Source organism: Oncorhynchus mykiss, chromosome 8, assembly GCF_013265735.2.
Source record: "Oncorhynchus mykiss isolate Arlee chromosome 8, USDA_OmykA_1.1, whole genome shotgun sequence".
In the NCBI taxonomy this organism is placed as follows: domain Eukaryota; kingdom Metazoa; phylum Chordata; class Actinopteri; order Salmoniformes; family Salmonidae; genus Oncorhynchus; species Oncorhynchus mykiss.
The window spans coordinates 36,530,807-36,552,356 of NC_048572.1; the positions used below are offsets into that span (position 1 = coordinate 36,530,807).

The following is a 21,550-nucleotide window of genomic DNA, read 5'->3' on the forward strand; positions in this document are numbered from 1 at the left end:
AGGATAACACAAGCCAGTCCTCTGCTCTCCACATCTGGTCCAGACCCCACGGTAAATCTGCTCGAAGACACATCGGGCCAGGACCAGGTTTTTCTCATGGACCACCAACTGAGGGCCGTAAACGTTGCTTCACAACAGGTCCATTTCAGAGCCATGCACAGGGAGACAGAGTAGACAGAGATAGACAGATTCTGTAGAATGGCGCCGGAGGGGATGGCTGACATTTTATGTGCTCCTAACCAACTGTGCTATTTTGTTATTTTTTCCGTGTTGTTTTTAACTTATTTGCAACTTATTTTGTACATAATGTTGCTGCTACTGTCTCTTATGACCTTTTCTTTAACGAGTCCAATGCGAAGGATATACTGCTTTCTCGGGAACGGGCCCAAATCCCCGTCATTAGTGTGAAGAAAGATGGAGAAGAAGGGGGTGAAGGTCGAGGCTGCCTTCTGAGATTTCGTAGGCGAGCGAGTAAACTCCCACTACCATCCGTTTTATTGGCCAATGTCCAATCATTGGAAAATAAAATGGATGACCTACGATCAAGATTATACTACCAACTACCAAATATCTTATGTTTCACCGAGTCGTGACTGAACGACGACATGGATATATAGAGCTGGTGGGATTTTCCATGCACAGGCAGGACAGAGAAGCTACCTCTGGTAAGACGAGGGGTGGGGTTTTGTGTCTATTTGTCAATAACAGCTAGTGCACAATGTCTGATATTAAAGAAGTCTTGAGGTATTGCTCGCCTGAGGGTAGAGTACCTTATGATAAGCTGTAGACCACAATATCTACCAAGAGAGTTCTCATCTATATTATTCGTAGCCATCTATTTACCACCACAAACCGATTCTGGCACTAAGACCACACTCAACCAGCTGTATAAGGCCATAAGCAAACAAGAAAATGCTCATCCAGAAGCAGCGCTCCTAGTGGACGGGGACTTTAATACAGGAAAATTTAAATCCGTTTAACCTAATTTCTACCAGCATGTCACATGTGCAACCAGAGGAATAAAAACTCTAGACCACTTCCCCCGCCCTCCATTTGGCAAATCTGATCATAATTCTATCCTCCTTATTCCTGCTTACAAGCAAAAACTAAAGCAGGAAGTACCCGTGACTCGCTCAATACGGAAGTGGTCAGATGACTCGGATGCTACGCTACAGAACTGTTTTGCTAGCACAGACTGGAAAATGTTCCGGGATTCATCAAATGGCATTGAGGAGTATACCACCTCCGTCATCGGCTTCATCAATAAGTGCATCGATGACATCGCCCACACAGTGACCGTACATCCCAAACAAAAGCCATGGATTACAGGCAAAATCCGCATAGAGCTAAAGGCTAAATCTGACGCTTTGAAGGAGCGGGATACTAATCCGGACGCTTATAAGAAATCCTGCTATGCCCTCAGACGAACCATCAAACAAGCAAAGCATCAATACAGGATTAAGATTGAATACACCGGCTCTGAAGCGCGACGGATGTGGCAGGGCTTGAAAACTATTACGGACTACAAAGGGAAACCAAGCTGTGAGCTGCCCAGTGACGTGAGCCTACCAGACGAGTTAAATGCTTTTTATGATCGCTTCGAGGCACGCAACACTGAAGCATGCATGAGAGCACCAGCTGTTCTGGACGACCGTGTGATAACGCTCTTGGTAGCCGATGTGGGCAAGACCTTTAAACAGATCAACATCCACAAAGCCACAGGGCCAGACGGATTACCAGGAAGTGTACTCAAAGCATGCGCGGACCAACTGACAAGTGTCTTCACTGCCATTTTCAACCTCTCCCTGACCGAGTCTGTAATGTCTACATGTTTCAAGCAGACTACCATCATCCCTGTGCCTAAGGAAGAGAAGGTAAACTGCCTAAATGATTATCGCCCCGTAGCACTCATGTCAGTAGCCATGAAGTGCTTTAAAAGGCTGGTCATGGCAAACATCAACAGCATCCTCCCGGATAACCTAGACCCACTCCAATTCACATACATTCCCAACAGATCCACAGATAATGCAATCTCAATCACATTCCACACTGCCCTTTCCCACCTGGACAAAAGGAACACCTATGTGAGACTCCTGTTCATTGACTACTGCTCAGTGTTCAACACCATAGTGCCCACAAAGCAAAGGACCCTGGGACTAAACACCTCCCTCTGCAATTGGATCCTGGACTTCCTGACGGGCTGCCCCCAGGTGGTATGGGTAGGCAACAACATGTCTGCTACACTGATCAACACTGGGGCCCCTCAGGGTGTGTGCTTAGTCCCTCCTGTACTCCCTATTCACCCATGGCTGCGTGGTCAAACACAACTCCAACACCATCATTAAGTTTGCTGACGACACAACAGTGGTTGGCCTGATCACCGACAACGATGAGACAGGTCAGAGACCTGGCAGTGTGGTGACAGTATAACAACCTCTCCCTCAACATGATCAAGACAAAGGAGATGATTGTGGACTACAGAAAAAAGGCGGGCCGAACAGGCCCCCATTAACATCAACGGGGCTGTCGTGGAGCGGGTCGAGAGTTTTATGTTCCTTGGTGTCCACATCACCAACCAATATTATGCTCCAAACACACCAAGACAGTCGTGAAGAGAGCACGACAATACCTTTTCCCCCTCAGAAGACTGAAAAGATTTGTTATGGGTCCCCAGATCCTCAGAAAGTTCTACAGCTGCACCATCGAGAGCAACCTGACCGGTTGCATCACCGCCTGGTATGGTAACTGCTCGGCATCTGACCGTAAGTGTCACGACTTCCGCCGAAGTTGGCTCCCTGTTCGGGCGGTGCTCGGCAGGCGTCGTCACCGTCCTACTAGCCGCCACCGATCCCTTTTTTGTTTGTCTGTTTGTTTTGTCTTATTAGTTTCACCTGTGTTCTGTTGTATAGCTTAATGAGCGTCCCTATTTTAAGTACGTGTACCCGCCCTGGTTTTGTGCGGGATTGTCTTTATGTTACGTGTGTGCGTTTTTAGGTAGAGGTGGTTATATTTTCTGGACTTGGCACCCTGTGTTTTTGGGTAGTCACTGTGTTGTCCCGTGCCAAATGAAAGAGCACTTTTCACAACTGGAACTCTCTGCGCCTGATTCCTTCACCCACCAAGTCCCGCGTGACAGTAAGGCGCTACAAAGGGTAGTGCATACGGCCCAGTACATCACTGGGGCCAAGCTTCCTCCCATCCAGGACCTACAGTTGAAGTCGGAAGTTTACATACACCTTAGCTAAATACATTTAAACTCAGTTTTTCACAATTCCTGTCATTTAATCTTGGTAAAAATTCCCCATCTTAGGTCAATTAGGATCACCACTTTATTTTAAGAATGTGAAATGTCAGAGTAATGGTAGAGAGAATGATTTATTTCAGCTTTTATTTCTTTCATCACATTCCCAGTGGGTCAGAAGTTTACATACACTCAATTAGTATTTGGTAGCATTGCCTTTAAATTGTTTTGGGTCAAATGTTTCGGATAGCCTTCCACAAACTTCCCACAATAAATTGGGTGAATTGTGGCCCATTCCTCCTGGCAGAGCTGGTGTAACTGAGTCAGGTTTGTAAGGCCTCCTTGCTTGCACACGCTTTTTCAGTTCTGCCCACAAGTTTTCTATAGGGTTGAGGTCAGGGCTTTGTGATGGCCACACCAATACCTTGACTTTGTTGTCCTTACGCCATTTTGCCACAACTTTGGAAGTTTGCTTGGGGTCACTGTCAATTTGGAAGACCCATTTGTGACCAAGCTTTAACTTCCTGACTGATGTCTTGAGATGTTGCTTCAATATATCCACATAATTTTCCTTCTCATGATGTCATCTATTTTGTGAAGTGCACCAGTCCCTCATGCAGTAAAGCACCCCCACAACATGATGCTGCCACCCCCATGCTTCACAGTTGGGATGGTGTTCTTCGGCTTGCAAGCCTCGCTCTTTTTCCTCAAAACATAAAGATGGTCATCATGGCCAAACAGTTCTATTTTTGTTTCATCAGACCAGAGGATATTTCTCCAAAAAGTATGATCTTTGTCCCCATGTGCAAACCGTAGTCTGGCTTTTTAATGGCGGTTTTGGAGCAGTAGCCTTTCCTAGCTGAGCGGCCTTTCAGGTTATGTCGATATAGGACTTGTTTTACTGTGGATATAGATACTTTTGTACCTGTTTCCTCCAGCATCTTCACATGGTCCTTTGCTGTTGTTCTGAGATTGATTTGCACTTTTCACACCAAAGTACATTCATCTCTAGGAGACAGAACGTGTCTCCTTCCTGAGCGGTATGATGGCTGCCTGGTCCCATGGTGTTTATACTTAAGTACTATTGTTTGTACAGATGAATGTTGTACCGTCAGGCGTTTGGAAATTGCTCCCAAGGATGAACCAGACTTGTGGAGGTCTACAATTGTTTTTCTGAGTTCAGCCAATATTTATTTTGAGTTCCCCATGATGTCAAGCAAAGAGGCACTGAGTTTGAAGGTAGGCCTTGAAATACATCCTCAGGTACACCTCCAATTGACTCAAATGATGTCAATTAGTCTATCAGAGGCTTCTAAAGCCATGACATCATTGTCTGGAGTTCTCCAAGCTGTTTAAAGACACAGTCAACTTCTGACCCACTGGAATTGTGATACAGTGAATTATAAGTGAAATAATCTGTCTGTAAACAATTGCTGGAAAAATGACTTGTGTCAAAGACAAAAAAGATGTCCTAACCAACTTGCCAAAACTATAGTTTGTTAGCCACCGGATTACTTACATTGTCACCCCACCATTTGTTTTTTACACTGCTGCTACTCGCTGTTTATTTTCTATGCATAGTCACTTCAGCCCTACCTACATTACCTCGACTCATTACCCCCTGTATATAGCCTCGTTATTGTTATTCTGTTGTGTTCGTTTTTATTATTTTTTGTTTTAGTTTATTTGGTCAATATTTTCTTAACTCTTTATTGAACTGCACTGTTGGTTAAGGGTTTGTAAGTAAGCATTTCACTGCAAGGTGTTGAATACAACACATGTTGTATTCAGTGCCGGTGACAAATAAAGTTTGAATTGATTTGATTTGACTTAGGTGCTTTGAGATAGCAAGATGGCAAGTTTCAAGACTGATATTCTAGCCAGAATTACTTACTTATGTCACGCCCTGACCATAGAGCGCCCTTGGTTCTCTATGGTGTAGTAGGTCAGGGCGTGACTAGGGGGTGTTCTAGCTCAATATTTCTATGTTAGTGTTTTGTATGGTTCCCAATTAGAGGCAGCTGGTAATCGTTGCCTCTAATTGGGGATCATATTTAGGTAGCCATTTTTCCCACCTGTGTTTGTGGGATATTGTTTTGTGTTTGTGCACCACTACTTTCATGTTTCGTTATTGGTTTATTGTTTAAAGTTTAAAGTTTCACCGTAATAAAGATGTGGAACTTCAATCACGCTGCGCCTTGGTCCCGTCCCTATTACGATCATGACAACTTAATAAATCTTCTTTGTTCCTAGCTTTCCACAAAAGTACGCCACTGCTGCCGATCCTCAGCCTTTATGGAGATGGCTTTCCAAGACAGGCCACAGTCCTTGATCTCCATCTTCAATCTAGTCAGAAGAGAACTGAGGAATGTTATTATCATCATGAATGTTTTGGTGCCATGGAACATACTGTATCTTTGTGAACTTGATCAATGCTCTTGTCCCATTCAAAATCCTGCACCCCCCATTAAAGACTAAACCCCACCGTGAGTTTCCGCTTTATAACGTAGAGCACTTTGAACTGGAGAAAAGTACTATAAGAACGCAACTTATGACACGATAATTCTCAGCTCAGACTAACTATCTCTCAGTGGATGGTACTCTAGGTCACATTATTGTAACATATTGGTTGTTGCCATCTACTGGCTAAAGCCAGATGAGAAAGGCCTCATATTTACAATCTGTGTACTCATCACAAAATAATGGTTTTGGTTCCTCGCTAATATTCAGAGTTAATTTTGCCATGCAAACATTTGTTTCTTTCACGCCATATTGTCTGCTGTTTGATCCTCTGAGTGGGTGTGGTATTTCTTGAACATTTTCAAACACCTACCAGGTGGTTCTCTTTCTTTCCTTCATTTAATTCAATTTCATTTTCATAACGCTTCTTCTTTCATTTGTGTTTCCGAAACCTCGCCAGCCAGTCCTGCGCATGCGCTCAGCTGTTCGTCTCAGAGCGTGCATGAATGCTTGACAGTATTTGGAGAGTGCTATCTGGGATTCTAGGGACATCCCTACCCCAAACCCTAAACTTAACCCCTACCCTTACCTAACCCTTATTTTAACCATTTTACATTTCAACTTTAATGTGGTGAGGATGTCCCACTTACTAAATGTTATTCCTAACAGTTACTAGTTACCTGTCCAAGATTGTAATTAGTAATGTAACTTTTGGATTACCCAAACTCAGTGATGTAATCTGATTACTTTCAATTAGTTTTGGATTACTTTCCCCATAAGAAACATTGGAACAAGACAAAAAGGATCAAGTGCATTTGTTGTGTCACCATAGTGGTCTCTGACTTCTGGTCAGACTTGCAACCTTGAATTAGCACATATTTTCAATGATGAATTTAATGTCAATGAGAAAACAGAAAGGTGTAAACAGAATGTATTTTTTCGCAAACATCCTAGTCATCTACTTTTTCAAAAGTATCTGTAATCTGATTACAATATTTTTGCAGGTAATGTAACTGATTACAGTCAATGTTTTTGTGTTGTAATCTTACTACATGTAATGAGTTACTCCCCAACCCTGGTCCCAAGGATCCCAGATAGCAAGGACCGAATTTGGGGGAACAAGGATGAAGGCACAGGGGCACGCAGAATTTGTGTTTTGGTTTGGAATTTGGCCTATGTGAATTAGTGAATAAACTTTTGATAGAAGTACTGCAATGTAGGTGCCAGTGGAGGCTGGTGGGAAGAGTTATAGGAGGACGGGCTCATTGTAATGACTGGAAGGGAATCAATGGAATGCTATCCAACACATCAAACATATGGAAACCATGTATGACTCCATTCCATTTATTCCGTTCCATCCATTACAATGAGCCCGTCCTCCTGTAACTCCTCCCACCAGCCTCCACTGGTACGTACTGTATGTTGAGAAGGGTGTTTACCCAGTATATTTTCTTATTTAGACATATGATTATGAGGTGTGTATTATGTTATTTCATGTGCTTTTTACTGAGGGTAATTACACGTTCTTATCAAGGCACAAGGCGAGACCCAAATGCAGACACAGGAGGCAGATGGTTGGAGTCTTACAATGTTTATTAATCCAAAGGGGTAGGTAAGAGAATGGTCATGGACAGTCAAAAATGTCCAAACCAGATCAGAGTCCAGGAGGTACAGAGTGGCAGACAGGCTCGTGGTCAAGGCAGGCAGAATGGTCAGGCAGGTGGGTACAGAAACAGGCAAGGGTCAAAACCAGGAGGACTAGAAAAAGGAGGATGTAAAAAGCAGGAGAACGGGAAAAACGCTGGTTGACTTGGAAACATACAAGACAAAACTGGCACAGAGAGACAGGAAACACAGGGATAAATACACCAAGTGACACCTGGAGGGGGTGGAGACAAACACAAGGACAGGTGAAACAGATCAGGGCGTGACAGTTCTCCCCCCTATATAGTGGGTCATGGTAGGCTCCGAGGTGACGGTGTGGCCATGGGGGAGGTCCTATATACGGTTAATCTGTGTGTAGCATCTGGTGTTTTTTGCCAGTAGTGGATTGCATATGTGCAGACTGAGTTGACAGAAATGCAAGAAAGGCCCTAGTCCCTAGTCCTTTTGATGTAGTAACCTTTCAGTGTTGTGTTAGTTTTGACAGTCTTTTTGTGTATTAAAAAAATATATATTTTGTCAGCCTTCATTTGGTAGCACCTATTATTTAATAAGCCTACACCTGATTTTGCAACTTGAATTTTTCCTCCTGTTACGACAGTGAGGCATGTTACTACCAATCACTACAATTCAGCGTTGGTCTTTTCAACCTTGGTCCATTCAGCCTTGGTCTTTTCAGCCTTGGTCTTTTCAACCTTGGTCTTTTTAGCCTTGGTCTTTTCAGCCTTGGTCTTTTCAACCTTGGTCTTTTTAGCCTTGGTCTTTTCAGCCTTGGTCTTTTCAACCGAAGGCTGTCTTCGATAAGTCCTGAAACGTGTGATATACTGAATAAGAACAGCTACCATATACAGTATATCATGTGCCAAAATGAAATTTACAGTTCAGTAGATTAACATTCATCAACGTGGCGTGCTGGGCTTGTCATGTAGTCATTCTGGCTGATTTCTCAGCTTCCTGCTACTAAGATGGAGAACGCTACCCATAACCACACTAACTCCACTTCTTCACAACCCTTCATATGGATCTAATTCCTCCCTCCCTCCCTCCCCCCTCCCTCCCTCCCCCCTCCCTCCCTCCCTCCCTCTCTCTTTATTTTTCTCTCCCTCTCTCCCTCTCTCTCCCTCCCTCTCTCTTTATTTATTTATTTTATCTCTCGTTCTCTCTTTATTTCTCCCATTGTCTTTCGACTCTTTTTCCCCTTCTAACTCACCCTACCTCTAGTTCTCACTCTTTCCATCCATCCCTCTCTCTCTCGCTCCCTCCCTCTCTCCCCTCTCTTGACTCAACTTCTCTCCCTCTATCATTCTGACTCGGTTCACAGACAGACAGACAAACAGACAGACAGACAGACAGACAGACAGACAGACAGACAGACAGACAGACAGACAGGCAGACAGACAGACAGACAGACAGACAGACAGACAGACAACAAAGTTACAGATTCTCACATTCAAAGCCTTGAGGGCGTCTTGTAGACACTTGAAGTCAAGAATGAAAGACAGTCTGATGCACAGTTTCAACAGCTTTATTGAAACATGTTAAGAATGTATAAGTTACTGAATTTGCCTTCATGATGATATGAGATTTGATGTGTTTTTCTACACTTGTGTATTTCGTCATGCTTTACTATAGAGCCATGATCTTCCTAAATACATGTTCAATAAATAAATACTAAATCATGCCTTTATAAACTGTTTGCCAAAATATTATGAATAGTTAATGGACCCATGATGTCAGTTTGTTCATTGCTACACGTTCTGTTTTCTCACTCTGCTGATGCCAGAGAGAGGCAGATCCACGTAACATGCAAACAGGAGAAACTGGGACGAGACTTAATGTGGAGGTGAATAAAGCCACGTTTTTTTTGTTGTGAAGACTCCTGTAGTAAATGTGATCTTTAGCTGCTGGATAAAATGGTCACCTAACCCACAACCCCCAAGTTAGACCGTCATGGCATAAAACTATGACACATGGCTCCCTATTGGTCTATTGTTGAATCCACTGTACACTGGCTCCCTATTGGTCTATTGTTAAATCCATTGTACACTGGCTCCCTGGAATGGACTGATGTCCATCCATGTTACCTTGAGGGTAGTACGCAGCCTACAATGTAGCGTACAATAGCTTAGCAGTGTTCTGCCAATGACTAGGCCCTTGACAATGCATCGGGACGTAGCACCACTACCATGAGAAGTCCCTAACACTCGGTCTCCTCCCCCTCAGCCAGAGGTAATGGCTCCAGCATGCCACTCTTGTCTGCTCCACTGTGATTGTATGGATGATTTAGCACTTATGGTAATGGCAGTAGCAGAGCATATTTTAGGAACAACTTAGAGATAGCTTTTAGCAACACCACTGAGTCATTTCCTACTAGCCTCGTACACACACGCACACTTAAACACACACGTACGCACGCACGCACACACACACACACACGCACACACGCACACACACACGTACAATGGAATAAAAGACTACATAAGAATAAGTACCATCATCTCTCCCAGTGATTCTGGAAAATCCATTTCCATATTTTGTCTCCTCTTGACTGTGTGGACGAATGCTGGCCTGTTTGATGTGTTCAGAGCTGCAGCACAGATGCCACAGTTTCAGCTATGTGGGACGTCATCTCACTGACGCTTCTGGGAAAACAGAAGAAGCGCCGTGCAGTGCACCACCTCTAAAATTAGAGTGCGGCACATGAAGAAGAAAAAAAAAAAACGGAAAGAAAGTACGACTCACAAGTGACCACCGGTCCTCCCCGCATCTCTGTGTTTTAGCGTTCCGCCCTGCCTGGCACGAGGCCGGGGTAGAGATCTCCCATACCGACGGATGGGGCACTTCGCTGCATCAGAGGTGCACGGCACGCCACATACTTTCCAAACACAGCACCGCCAGAAATCTGGAAGTCTGATTTTATAACCCTCATGGTTTTGTTTGACGGAGATGCAGATACTTTTGGTGTGGTTCAAACACAGCTAAAATAATGGGCCTGCCACGCCAGTTAGAGCGAGGGTCCCGCTCTCCCTCTCTCAGTGGAATGCTCACCAGTGCTGTGGCCGTTCTGTTGTGTGTTTGTATGTCAAGCTAAAAGAAAGACGCACACCTTTAACTTATTTACCAGATGCTCAGGAAAATTAAAAAAAAACAACCAGCTTCAACTTTGCAGAGTGGTTTTGTTCAAAGCCTGTGTAGCAGTGAATGAGAGCCGGTTTAACCAATAATATCTTACGTTTCTCTTGTTGGTTTTATTTAAACCATTTTACATGGGCATAACAGACACCTACACACACAGCCTTAGCTGGCAGTCTGAAGTGCTCATTTAGTCTGTCCTAATATAACAGGGGATTCACTTTGTATTGTCATCAACAGCTTATGGCAAAGTGACTAGTCTGCTAGTCAGAGCTGTGTGATGAAGTGAGTCATAGCAAATCATTACAACCAAGACCTTTAACCTCGGTCCCGTAAGAAAGGAAGGAGAGGAGGCAGGTTTAGGGGGGATGGGGGTTGTTTAAAAATGGTCCCTAGAGGGAGGGTCTGATACTAACTGTGCCCTAAAGCTAGCCCCTGGGGGGTGAGAAACACTGGCTGACTCAGAGTACCAGAACCAAGTGCAGTTGGATCAGGGAGCAGGGGGGGGGGGGTTCAGGAGCACGCCCCATGTGTCCCCCACCCTGGGAGCAGTGTTTCCACCCAACCCAATGAAAGGTTTATAGACTGCAGCTATAAAGGCAAACCACTAAATCTAACACTGTTTTAACACAGCCGTTTTCTTCCAACGCCCTCTCCCTCTCTCCTCCTATCCTTCTCTTCTGACCTAACAGTGTTGGCAGTGAGGGGGGGGGGGGGGGGTAAATTTTACTGTTGAATGTTTAGTTGATTTTCATCAAATGCTCATTAACTGTGCCAGTGAAGTGACTTCCTTCTGAAGTCCATTAAAATGGTACGCTGAGAGGGAGGCGGGGGAGGGGGGGGCAGAGAGGCAGGTAAGCAGGCAGAAAGGCAGGGAGGCATGGAGGGAGGGAGGGAAGAAGGTAGGGAGGCAGGCAGACGGGTGGTGCTACTGGCAGGGCTATAGGAGACCATGTGCTGAGCTGAGTTCTGTGGTTGGGGTCTACATTACAGAAATGGAAACCAGATGGGAAATCTGGGGGGAACGGATGCAAGGTCAAATAAAATAACACGTGTAAGCCAGGGGATTGAAACTGATGTGTGGACAAGGACTGCTCTGGCAAGAAATGACTGCCTGTTGCGTCACCCAGGTGGGTGTTGGGTAAGAGTAGGTATTAGGTCACCTTTCTATCTGTTGCACAACAAGTCAATAGACACAATGGCAAAATATCTGAAAAAGTCATTATCTTAGGACTTACAGACTTAAGGATAAGACATTTCCCCATTTCTACTGTCAACGGTTTGGAAATGTAACTGCTGTAGTATTAAATGAAAGCATGTATTTGTTCAAATGTACAGTTTCTTCCCCGAAGAAAAAGCAAGTCTTTGTATAGCTGATTAAAAACACAACCATGTTGGGCTGCTCTCTGCAAACGAGTGCATGCATGTGTCTGAGTTTGAAACCAACATTCCATGGTTCCAATGTGTGCTCGTATAAAACAAATTATATTGAGAGATTCTTGAGACGACTTGTGTTCCGTTCCAAACCCTGTTTGATGCAAACATAGCAGAAAGAAAGTCTGTGAAACTCCACAATCATTCCTCTCTCTCTTTCTCTCTCTGCCTCTCTCTTTCTCTCACTCTCTCGTTATCTACCCCCAGCAGTGTGGCTACAGTATGTATTTCCGCTGTCTCGTTTCAAACCGCTCCAAGTCACTCCATTTAGGGCTGAGGGACTGCACTACTTCTCCGAGAACAATACAAGTATTAAGATATTCATCCTAACCTTCATGCCCGTGCTGTCTTGGACATACGATATGTTTGGTTCTTGCTATCGCATCCTGCCATTATCTGTCCCTATGAATAAAATATGAGCAATAATCCCCTGTTGTTGGTCAATGACAGTGTTGTTTGTGTTAGTGTTCATTCATTTCCCTTACAGACCTATTCCGGCGAGGGTTTTCCCGGTGGTGCCAAAAACACAACAGAAGAAGAATAGGAGACCGAGATGACAAAAGGAAGGTGGCCAAAAACACGTAGGGGTAGAATGTGTCTGAACATGTGCAATATGTAGCAGGTACACCGGTGTGTGCCTGTTTGTTTATCTTTATTAATTAAAGCAGCTGTAGACCTCATGTCTCGCCGAGGGCCTATTGGCGTCTCTGTCTCCTAGCTCGCTGTCGTGTCTCAAATCGCACAGTAAACAAACTCACAGCACAGGCGCTCTTCAAATCCCTCGCACACCGACAGACAACTCAGGTTGTTTGTTTTCTCTCTCTACTTCTCCACCCGCTCTCTCTCTCTCTCTCTCTCTCTCTCCATCTCTCTATCTCTCTCTCTCTCTCTCTCCATCTCTCTCTCTATCTCTCTCTCTCTCTCTCTCCATCTCTCTCTCTCTCCATCTCTCTCTCTCTCTCTCTCTCTCTCTCTCTCCATCTCTCTCTCTATCTCTCTCTCTCTCTCCATCTCTCTCTCTCTCTCTCTCTCTCTCTCTCTCCCTCCCTCTCTCTCTCTCTCTCTCTCTCTCTCTCTCTCTTTTAAATGAACTATTCCCAGGGGTTAACTTTTACCTCAGCCTTCATTCCCAGGGATCTGTACAACGCCATGTAGCGGAGGCAAACATCTCGCTGTGTTTTCCTTAGTCCTCCCCAGAGACCTTATAACATCTGTATAGATGTAACTACCCTGGACCCTGCTGTGATTCTATACCCCATTGCAGGCCATTACACCACACTTACACTGACCCTTTTCAAAACACACCACCATGCTCCAGCTATGTTTATCATAGTAGCTGTAAATGCTTCATCTAGGCAATTCAGTTTTAGAGAGTTAGCTTTTAACCTGGTCTTGTTTTTTTGGGGGGGGGGTCGCAGCTAATTTATGTGGGAGAGGTTTGTAGCTCCGTTACCTTTTCCACCCCTTGACATCCTTAGTGTGATTTGAATGTTTTCAAACACACGTTGTGAAGTCAGCTGGACATGTTGGGGGACAATTAGAACAACCAAAGTGTTTTCTCGCGATAAATACACATGATTTATTTACAAACAAAGTGGTTATAATAGAAATAAATACAAAATAAAAATCTGAGCATTATACTTCATGTGGTATTGCACCCAATTCGAAATGTACATCAGATATACATTTTCAAAACCAGTAAAGGATTATTCCTCCAAGTAAAATATTTATTTTTCCCAACTTTAACTAGACATAAATATATTCATATATAGTTATTTGTACTTCTTCTCCCAAAATAGCTCTGTTTGTGTATTTTCTTTCATTTAAATAAAACATTTTCATTGGGAAACCGGGTGTCCATATAGCCTCACACTCTACGTCCTTCTCAGTCTCCATCCCTTCATCCCATCCCTCTCTCTCTCTCTCTGTATGTCTCACCGGCAGCCACACCCCTCCACCACCATGTCCTGGTAGTTTTTGAGGATGACCTTCTCATACTCGTCCAGATAGAGCAGTGATATGGGGCTGAGCTCTGTGGGCACGCAGCACGCCCGGGGGATGTTGGAGTTCACAGAGTTGACCAGCGTCTGAACGATGGCGTGGTTGGTGGAGTTGAGGTGGTCGGCCAATGGGAAGGGACATACCCCGTGGCAGTAGAAGGCATGGTAGCCAGGGGGCGCCACTATCCACTCGTTCCAGCCCACTTCGCTGAAGTCCACGTCGAGTTCGTGTCTGTGGCAGTTGGCCTTGTGTTGATGCTTCCTCCTCTGTTTCCTGTGGCCTGCTGCCTGTCTCTTGTCCCTGTGCAGCACCGCGTTCCCCCGCCCGTCATGACTGTAGGTCACCAGCAGGGGTCGAGCCTGGGGCCATGAGTCCTGGTCCTCGTGGAGGGAGCGGCTCACCCTGACGTGCCTGCTCTGTCTCCGGGCCTCCTCGTCCCCCTGGGTGTCTGGGTGGAACACCTCCACCATGAATCCGTGGTTGTGGCTCCCCCCGGAGGACCACTGGGACACGGCGGGGCTGACGTCGAAGCTTTCCCAACGGCTCAGAGAATCCTGCACCAGCCGAGTGTCCAGGAGGCGCGTCAGGGGTTCCCCACGGGGAGATGCAGGGGCTCCAAACACCTCGTACACGTTGATACGATGGATGCCACCAACACTGGTACTGGTATTGGTACTGGAGCGGTTACTGCTGTTGTGACTGGTGTTACTGGTGGGAGCTGCTGTGGCCCCCAGGACCTGGTCCCTGTAGACCCGGAGCTCTGCAGAGGTGATGAGCTCTTCTCCAGGGATGGAGGTGAGATTGAAGAAGAACTGCTGGGTGGTCCTGCCCTTCAGACTTGCCAGAGCCTCCATGGATTCTACAATCGAGAAGGAGAAGGAGAGAGTAAGGGTCAGTGGATGATGTTGACATAGAAATTCATGTCTTTTTTTTAACTATAAAGGTTGTAGAGTCACTCCATGACGGACCAAGATTTACCGTCTTAACAAACGGGTTGTCTTTCCATAGCTCACTAAAACACACACACGTGTGCGCGCACGCATGCACGCACACACACACACACACACAAGAAAACGACTGGCCGTGTGTGGGTGTAGATCATTGTCGTCATACACACACACTCACTAACTCCAAGAGCATGAGTCAATGTAAAGGGAACAGGTTACAATTATGACCATCCAGCTGCAACATTGCCAGGTTCATACATTTCACCATGACATCAAAGCAGTGGCGTTCCCATGTATTGATAAGATCTAGCAGGGAACAGTGATAGCCTCTAACCATTATGCCATTATACCAGCATGCAAGGCCACTAAATACCATAGAGAATGTTCTGCCCTTTACGATTTGTTTGCTACATGGAGTCCTTTTTTTATTGGATGTGTGGATAAAGCCCACCATGGAATCATCAAAGCTAGATTATTATGACATAATGAAAGGCCATAGGGAAGTATATCTCATTTATCTTAGGGTGTGTTCATACATTTAACCTGGAGTGCCAGAGAGCGCTCAGAGTGCGCTCTGGGCGTTCGTAAATTCAGAGCGTTGTCAGATTGTCCATTCGTAAATTCAGAGCGTTTTGTTTTCTGGAGCGTTCAGAGCGCCCACTGGATGCTCTGGCCGAGGTTTGTTCGGAGCGTTCTGACCTCACAACGGCAGTCATGCACCCAAGCTAACTGGCTAACTTTGGCTAGCTTGCTAGCTACTTCCAGACACATAATGAGAGAACACCCAACTCTGAGCATTTTACTCACCCTAGCAGAGCTGGTTTGGCTGCAACTATTTAATTACGTTTTTTTTCCCGACCGTTTACTGACACCGGACATATTCAAGGGGTGTTGAGCGTTCGTAAATTTGCCAGTTATTCTGCGCTCTGGCACACTCAGACGAGAGTGCTCTGAAATGGTAGATAGTAGAGTAGATAGTAGAGTAGATAGCCCGAGTGAATTTACAAACGCACCCATGTTTTCCACACCTTTTTTGGAGCAATCTATAGCAAAACGTGTTATTACTCTGGGCAATATTTGGCTTGATTGATAATTACATTTAGTGATGTCAGATACATGACAATGTCAACACTTTTATTTTTTTGATTGTAGTCAAGCGTTGAACATTTACCTTTATGTGTTTTACAGATGGTACAAAGACAAGATTGTTATCTGTTTGGAGTGGTAAAATGAACACCAACTTTGAACTCAGGGCTTTTTCAAAGGAGGCATTTAGGAAATTCCACCCTCTCATCCTAAATCTCCCTCCAGAAGCACAAAGACCTCAAATAGGCCTATCACTCCTTATTGATGTGGGAAAACCCCTCCTGTCTACTTCTCTCTTCAAATCCCTCTCTCCTTCTCTCTTTTGGCCCACTCACTCCAAAATGCCTCGTTCCCCTCTTTCTCCTCAGCCCCAAATCTCCCTCTCCCCTTCTATCTCTCTCTTCAACCCAAATCCCCCCTCTCTCTCTCTTTAGCCCCAAATCTCTCTTTTTATTCTGCCCCCTCCTCTCTCTCTCTCTCCCTCTCCCCGCTCCCCCCCCCCCCTCTCTCTCTCTCTCTCTGTCTCTCTCTCTCCTCCTCTCCATCTCCCCATCTCTCTCTACTCCTCTCCATCTCTCCATCTCTCTCTCCTCCTCTCCATCTATCTCTCTCTCTCTCTCTCTCTCTCTCTTTGTCTCTCTCTCTCTCCATCTCTCTCTCTCTCTCTCAATCTTTGTCTCTCTCTCTCTCCATCTCTCTCTCTCTCTCTCTCTCTCTCTCTCTCTCTCTCTCCAGATCCCTGCTGTGTGAGTGAAGTGGGTGCTGCGCTGCGTGTGAACAACATGTCAGGGCTTGTCTAAGAGTTGTGAACCACAGATATGAGTGTATCAACATTCCTAATTTGTTTTTCCGCTGCGTGCCAAAAACAAAAGATAACGGCTAATGTTAGGTCATTCATCTCTGCCTGTCTCTGGCAGCCGGTGCCTGTGTTAGGCCTGGAAATATTATGTTTGGCAAAGAAAATGGTTCTTTTTGAAACACCAATATCACAAAAAAAATGAATAATCCCTCTGAAATGAACATCAAGGAAGAGATGTGGTGCATCGATAGGGCTTCGGGATTTTACGTTTTGTTTTACATGTGTAGCTACACGTCTATGACACGTATAGGGCCTCCACTCTTCCCACTTACACCATGGGAACAATTTAAAAATCCTGAACCATGCTACGCTGGAGCACAGGATAAAAAGACAGGAGGAAGCAAGGAGGATAAACAACTAAACATGGCTGAAAAGTATTCCAAGGTGCGGAGTGCGGAGTCGAGCGGCAGTTTACAGTAGTGGAGCGAGGGGTCTCAGTCCTAGTCACCATGGCAGCCAGCCGGTGTGGTGTTTGTAGTGTGTCTGTGATGTCCATATTGTGTCAGTGGTGTTTGTAGGGTGTCCGTGGTGTTTGTTGCGTGTCCGTGGTGTTTGTAGGGTGTCCGTGGTGTTTGTCGTGTGTCCATGGTGTTTGTAGGGTGTCCGTGGTGTTTGTCGTGTGTCCGTGGTGTTTGCAGTGTGTCCGTGGTGTTTGTCGTGTGTCAGTGATGTTTGTAGTGTGTCAGTGGTGTTTCTAGGGTGCCAGTGCTGTTTGTGGTGTGTCAGCGGTGTTTGCAGTGTGTCAGTGCTGTTTGTAGTGTGTCAGTGATGTTTGTAGTGTGTCAGTGGTGTTTGTAGTGTGTCCGTGGTGTTTGTAGTGTGTCAGTGCTGTTTGTAGTGTGTCAGTGCTGTTTGTAGTGTGTCAGTGATGTTTGTAGTGTGTCAGAGCTGTTTGTAGTGTGTCAGTGATGTTTGTAGTGTGTCAGTGATGTTTGTAGTGTGTCAGTGCTGTTTGTAGTGTGTCAGTGCTGTTTGTAGTGTGTCAGTGATGTTTGTAGTGTGTCAGTGGTGTTTGTAGTGTGTCAGTGATGTTTGTGGGGTGTCAGGGGTGTGTGTTGGGTGTCAGTGGCGTTTGTAGTGTATCAGTGGTGTTTGTAGTTTGTCAGTGTGTCCACTGGGTGTCATCCCTACCAGGCATCTGGGGAGGAGAACACCACCTATCCTGACTCAACCACTCCAACGAGTCATTCACTTTGTGGAAACTTCCCATGCAGTCAAACACTCGGGAGTCTGTGTAAAAGGCCATCCACGAATGCATTGGGCATGTACTGTACATACTGGAGCTAGCGCAAACTCAATTATAGGCCATATTCATTCTCAAAACAGATTTTTTTTAATCATTTTTAAATTAATTTAACCTTGATTCAACTAGGCAAGAACAAATTATTATTTACAATGACGGCCTACTCCGGCCAAACCCGGACGACGCTGGGCCAATTGTGCGCCGCCCTATGGCACTCCCAATCACGGCCGGTTGCGATACAGCCCAGGATCGAACCAGGGTCTGTAGTGACGCCTCTAGCACTGAGATGCAGTGCCTTAGACCACTACACTCGGGAGCCCCAAATAGACAGTACAGATGCATGAGGGGCGATGGTTTTCAAGCAATGAGAGGTTAAGGTTTACATGTTTGTTTATTGTTTTGGTCTGTTGTGTTGTAGCAGTGTAAATGAAATGCCCAGACTAGAAGGTTAGACATACTCTGAACACATGCAGACATCTCTACCCACGGTTACTATATTTTTGCATTTAGACCAATTGGCCCTTACTGAAACAATCATCTAGTTGGCATGCGTTTCTGAGGTATATAAATGTATGGTTTTATTGTGAAATATCGCAGTCAGCGATATATATATGTATATATATATATATGTAGCTATATAATAAGTATGTAATTATGGGGTTCTATTATTAGAAGGTGCATAATTACGCACGAAGAGCGATTGGAAAAGAATAACGTGCACCCCCCAAAACCAGAATGACTAAGTGACTGACTTTTCAGTCCTGTCTAAAAATGAGACGGAGCTCAGTCTGCCGCAGTGGCCTCTATCATAATGCGTGTGTAGACAGTGTAGTGTCATGTCATGTGTTATTGAAGTAGCAGCAGGGCGATGACTATCACCTACGCACACGCTCACCGCCCTTACTTTATCCCTCTGCTGAGTTGCGTGTCTGGAAAAACTGTTTTCAGGGCCCATGCAAACACCATAAATTATTAAGAAACAAATTACCCTTGTGATACCGCCAACCTTGATGTTGTGATGCCTGTTATAGCACAGTCAATGGAATGTTCCGGGTAACGGGTTGCATTAACTCATATTTGAGAGATTACTTTTCACTTCATCGTTGCACGTCAACCACTTCTCTATCGAACCCTGACAATGCGTTTATCTCGTTAGATTGTTAAATTACACTTGTTACTATAATATGATCTACTTACAACGGGGATGTGTCCCTGACGCGTGTCACTCTGTTAGGATGAGTGGGCCTGTCATAAAAAGTGTAATTGCTCTGAAAATCCTCCTCACACCACTGAGTCATGTTTAAATACAGGGTTGACATGTCTGAGGGAGCAGAGGTGCTCTACGTCGCCAGGTGAAATATGCCACTAATACGTACCTTCGTGGTGAAAGCTTCTAATCGTGTTGGCCTTGCTGGCGGCTCTCTCTGCGTGTCTCCCCATGCTCCGGGGCCGTTTAGTGCTGTGGTCTCCGTTCGCCGAGTGCATACGGTACAGGTCCACCATGTACTGGGGCACCACAGCCTGCCTGCTCGGGTTCGGCCTCCGTTTAAGTCCGAACATATTGAGGAGCCGCAGCTCAAACTCGTTAAGAAAGTTATCCGACTGCTCCGGGCTCTGCTTCCCGGACTCGCTGTACTTCCTCCGGCCGACCTCGGGGATAAGTCCCGCAGCGCCTCCTAGCAACACCTGAGCCAGCAGCAGTACCATGAGAGAACGAAACACGGCGACCATGGTCAGTCAGTCCCTGTGAGGAGAGGAGAGCAGCTTCTGTCAATACACAGGCGCCGCCGACGCGAGACATCGGCGGATCACTGTAAAATTACCCCAGATCAGCTGCGATACGCTGTTTTTTCTTCCACACAATGGGAATTATTATTCAAGGAAAATCAGGTTAAAAGTAATGGCACGTCACTTTGAAGTAAAGAGCAGAATGGTTGGGAATAACATCCCTGTGGACTATGCTAAGGGAAATGGGAGATTGATATTTTAACACATATAGGGGCAAAACTAAACCCCCAGCATATCAAGGTGAAGAAGGTATGAAAGAGAATTGTCTAACAAAAAAGGGGGGGAAGGTACAGGAAAGGAGAAAATCAAAGAAAACTGGAAGAAGAACAGAGAGAAGATGGCAGACAAAAGTCTGCAATTACAGAAACGATGAGAGGACGTGTTTGGTGAAGGTGTTTTAAAAAAAAATACAACATAGCCCTAAGAACACACAAAGTGTGAAAGAATGTAATCATCAAAACGTTTATAATAGAGACAATCGTCGCAGCAGTCAGACAGCGCTACGAGAGTCATTTGGTGAGGCTTTGACTGCAGTGTAGAGTTACTTCAAGGAGTTCGCAGGTGTGAGATCTGACGTGCGTATGCTGGCCAGGCGTACTCCACCGCGCAGACAAAGACATCAAAAACACCTAGGTCTAAATCAAAAAGTACACGACCTTAGAATACTACCACAAGATATTCATTTTACTGTGTATGTTTTGGAATTTGTGTGAACTTTCCCCCCAAAATACAGGCTTACAAAGTAGAAAAAAATAAACATCTTATGTGACAGCAGTTCATTTTAACTAAGTGTGTTTTCTTGAATAGAATTGGGAAATCACGAGACGGAAATTAGATCCAGAATACTCAGTGAATATATGTAGCCTAGTCTATGAGCGCTGTGCAACTTTCCCCTAAATATGAAAGTTGTCATTGACTTCAATAATGAGTACCTGTAACATTTTTTTTACCTGATAAGGAAGCGCTGTGTCCAGTCGTCCTTCCAGCTTTGGGCTCCAATAAATTCCACATTAATTCGTGTTTATTCCACGCGTTCCTTCTGTGGACGAAATACAGTCCGTCCACTGCTCCGATCGCCTCCTCTTTTGCACATATCTCCGCAGCTGGGAATCTGGAGACTTCTTGGTCAATAGAATAAAATAAAAGAAATGCCTACGTTCTATCTAAGCGGACTTGTGTAGGCAGAACCCATCGAAGTAAGTATAAAGAAGCGCCATTAAACATCTTCAAATGCTAACTTTAGAAGGATCAACTTTAGCAGAGAACGGGTGTGGAAGATTAAACTGTACTCTGTCCGTCGCTCCTTGTACTCTGTGTCTGTGGGTTGGGGAGCGTCACCTCTCTCTCCTGTGTGCGGCACACTGTAGCAGTCCAATTGATTGTTGCCTTTCCTTCCCCGGACGAGGCTTTTTGTTGTCCAGTGATGTCACCAACGCAGGGCTGTCATTCATGTCGATTCCAACCACCTCCTGTGCCTTTTCAACCAGTCACCAACAGTAGCCTGCTCATACTCGCGCTATGGACCTTTATATCTTTTGGCTTTTACAAAATGACTCAGATATGAGACTTTCTTTGACAACAGACTTTTATTCGTTTGTGTGATATAACATTGTTTATGTTGAAAGCATTAACATAAATAACGTGAGGTTTTCTTATCTATTTTTGTAAAATACTCATTGTTCTGCATTGTTCTAGTG

General features: G+C 45.0%; 1 protein-coding gene across 1 annotated transcript; it reads right to left on the reverse strand.

Annotated features, from left to right (window-relative positions):
- Positions 1 to 13,008: 13,008 nt before the first annotated feature.
- Positions 13,009 to 21,326, reverse strand: LOC110529872 (bone morphogenetic protein 2). Its single transcript, XM_021612508.2, has 3 exons — positions 20,804 to 21,326; positions 19,442 to 19,809; positions 13,009 to 14,789 (listed from the first exon to the last, which is right to left on the reverse strand). Exons 2-3 carry the CDS (start codon positions 19,794 to 19,796, stop codon positions 13,864 to 13,866), a joined length of 1,281 nt encoding a protein of 426 aa, XP_021468183.2. The 5' UTR covers positions 19,797 to 19,809; positions 20,804 to 21,326; the 3' UTR covers positions 13,009 to 13,863.
- Positions 21,327 to 21,550: the final 224 nt, after the last annotated feature.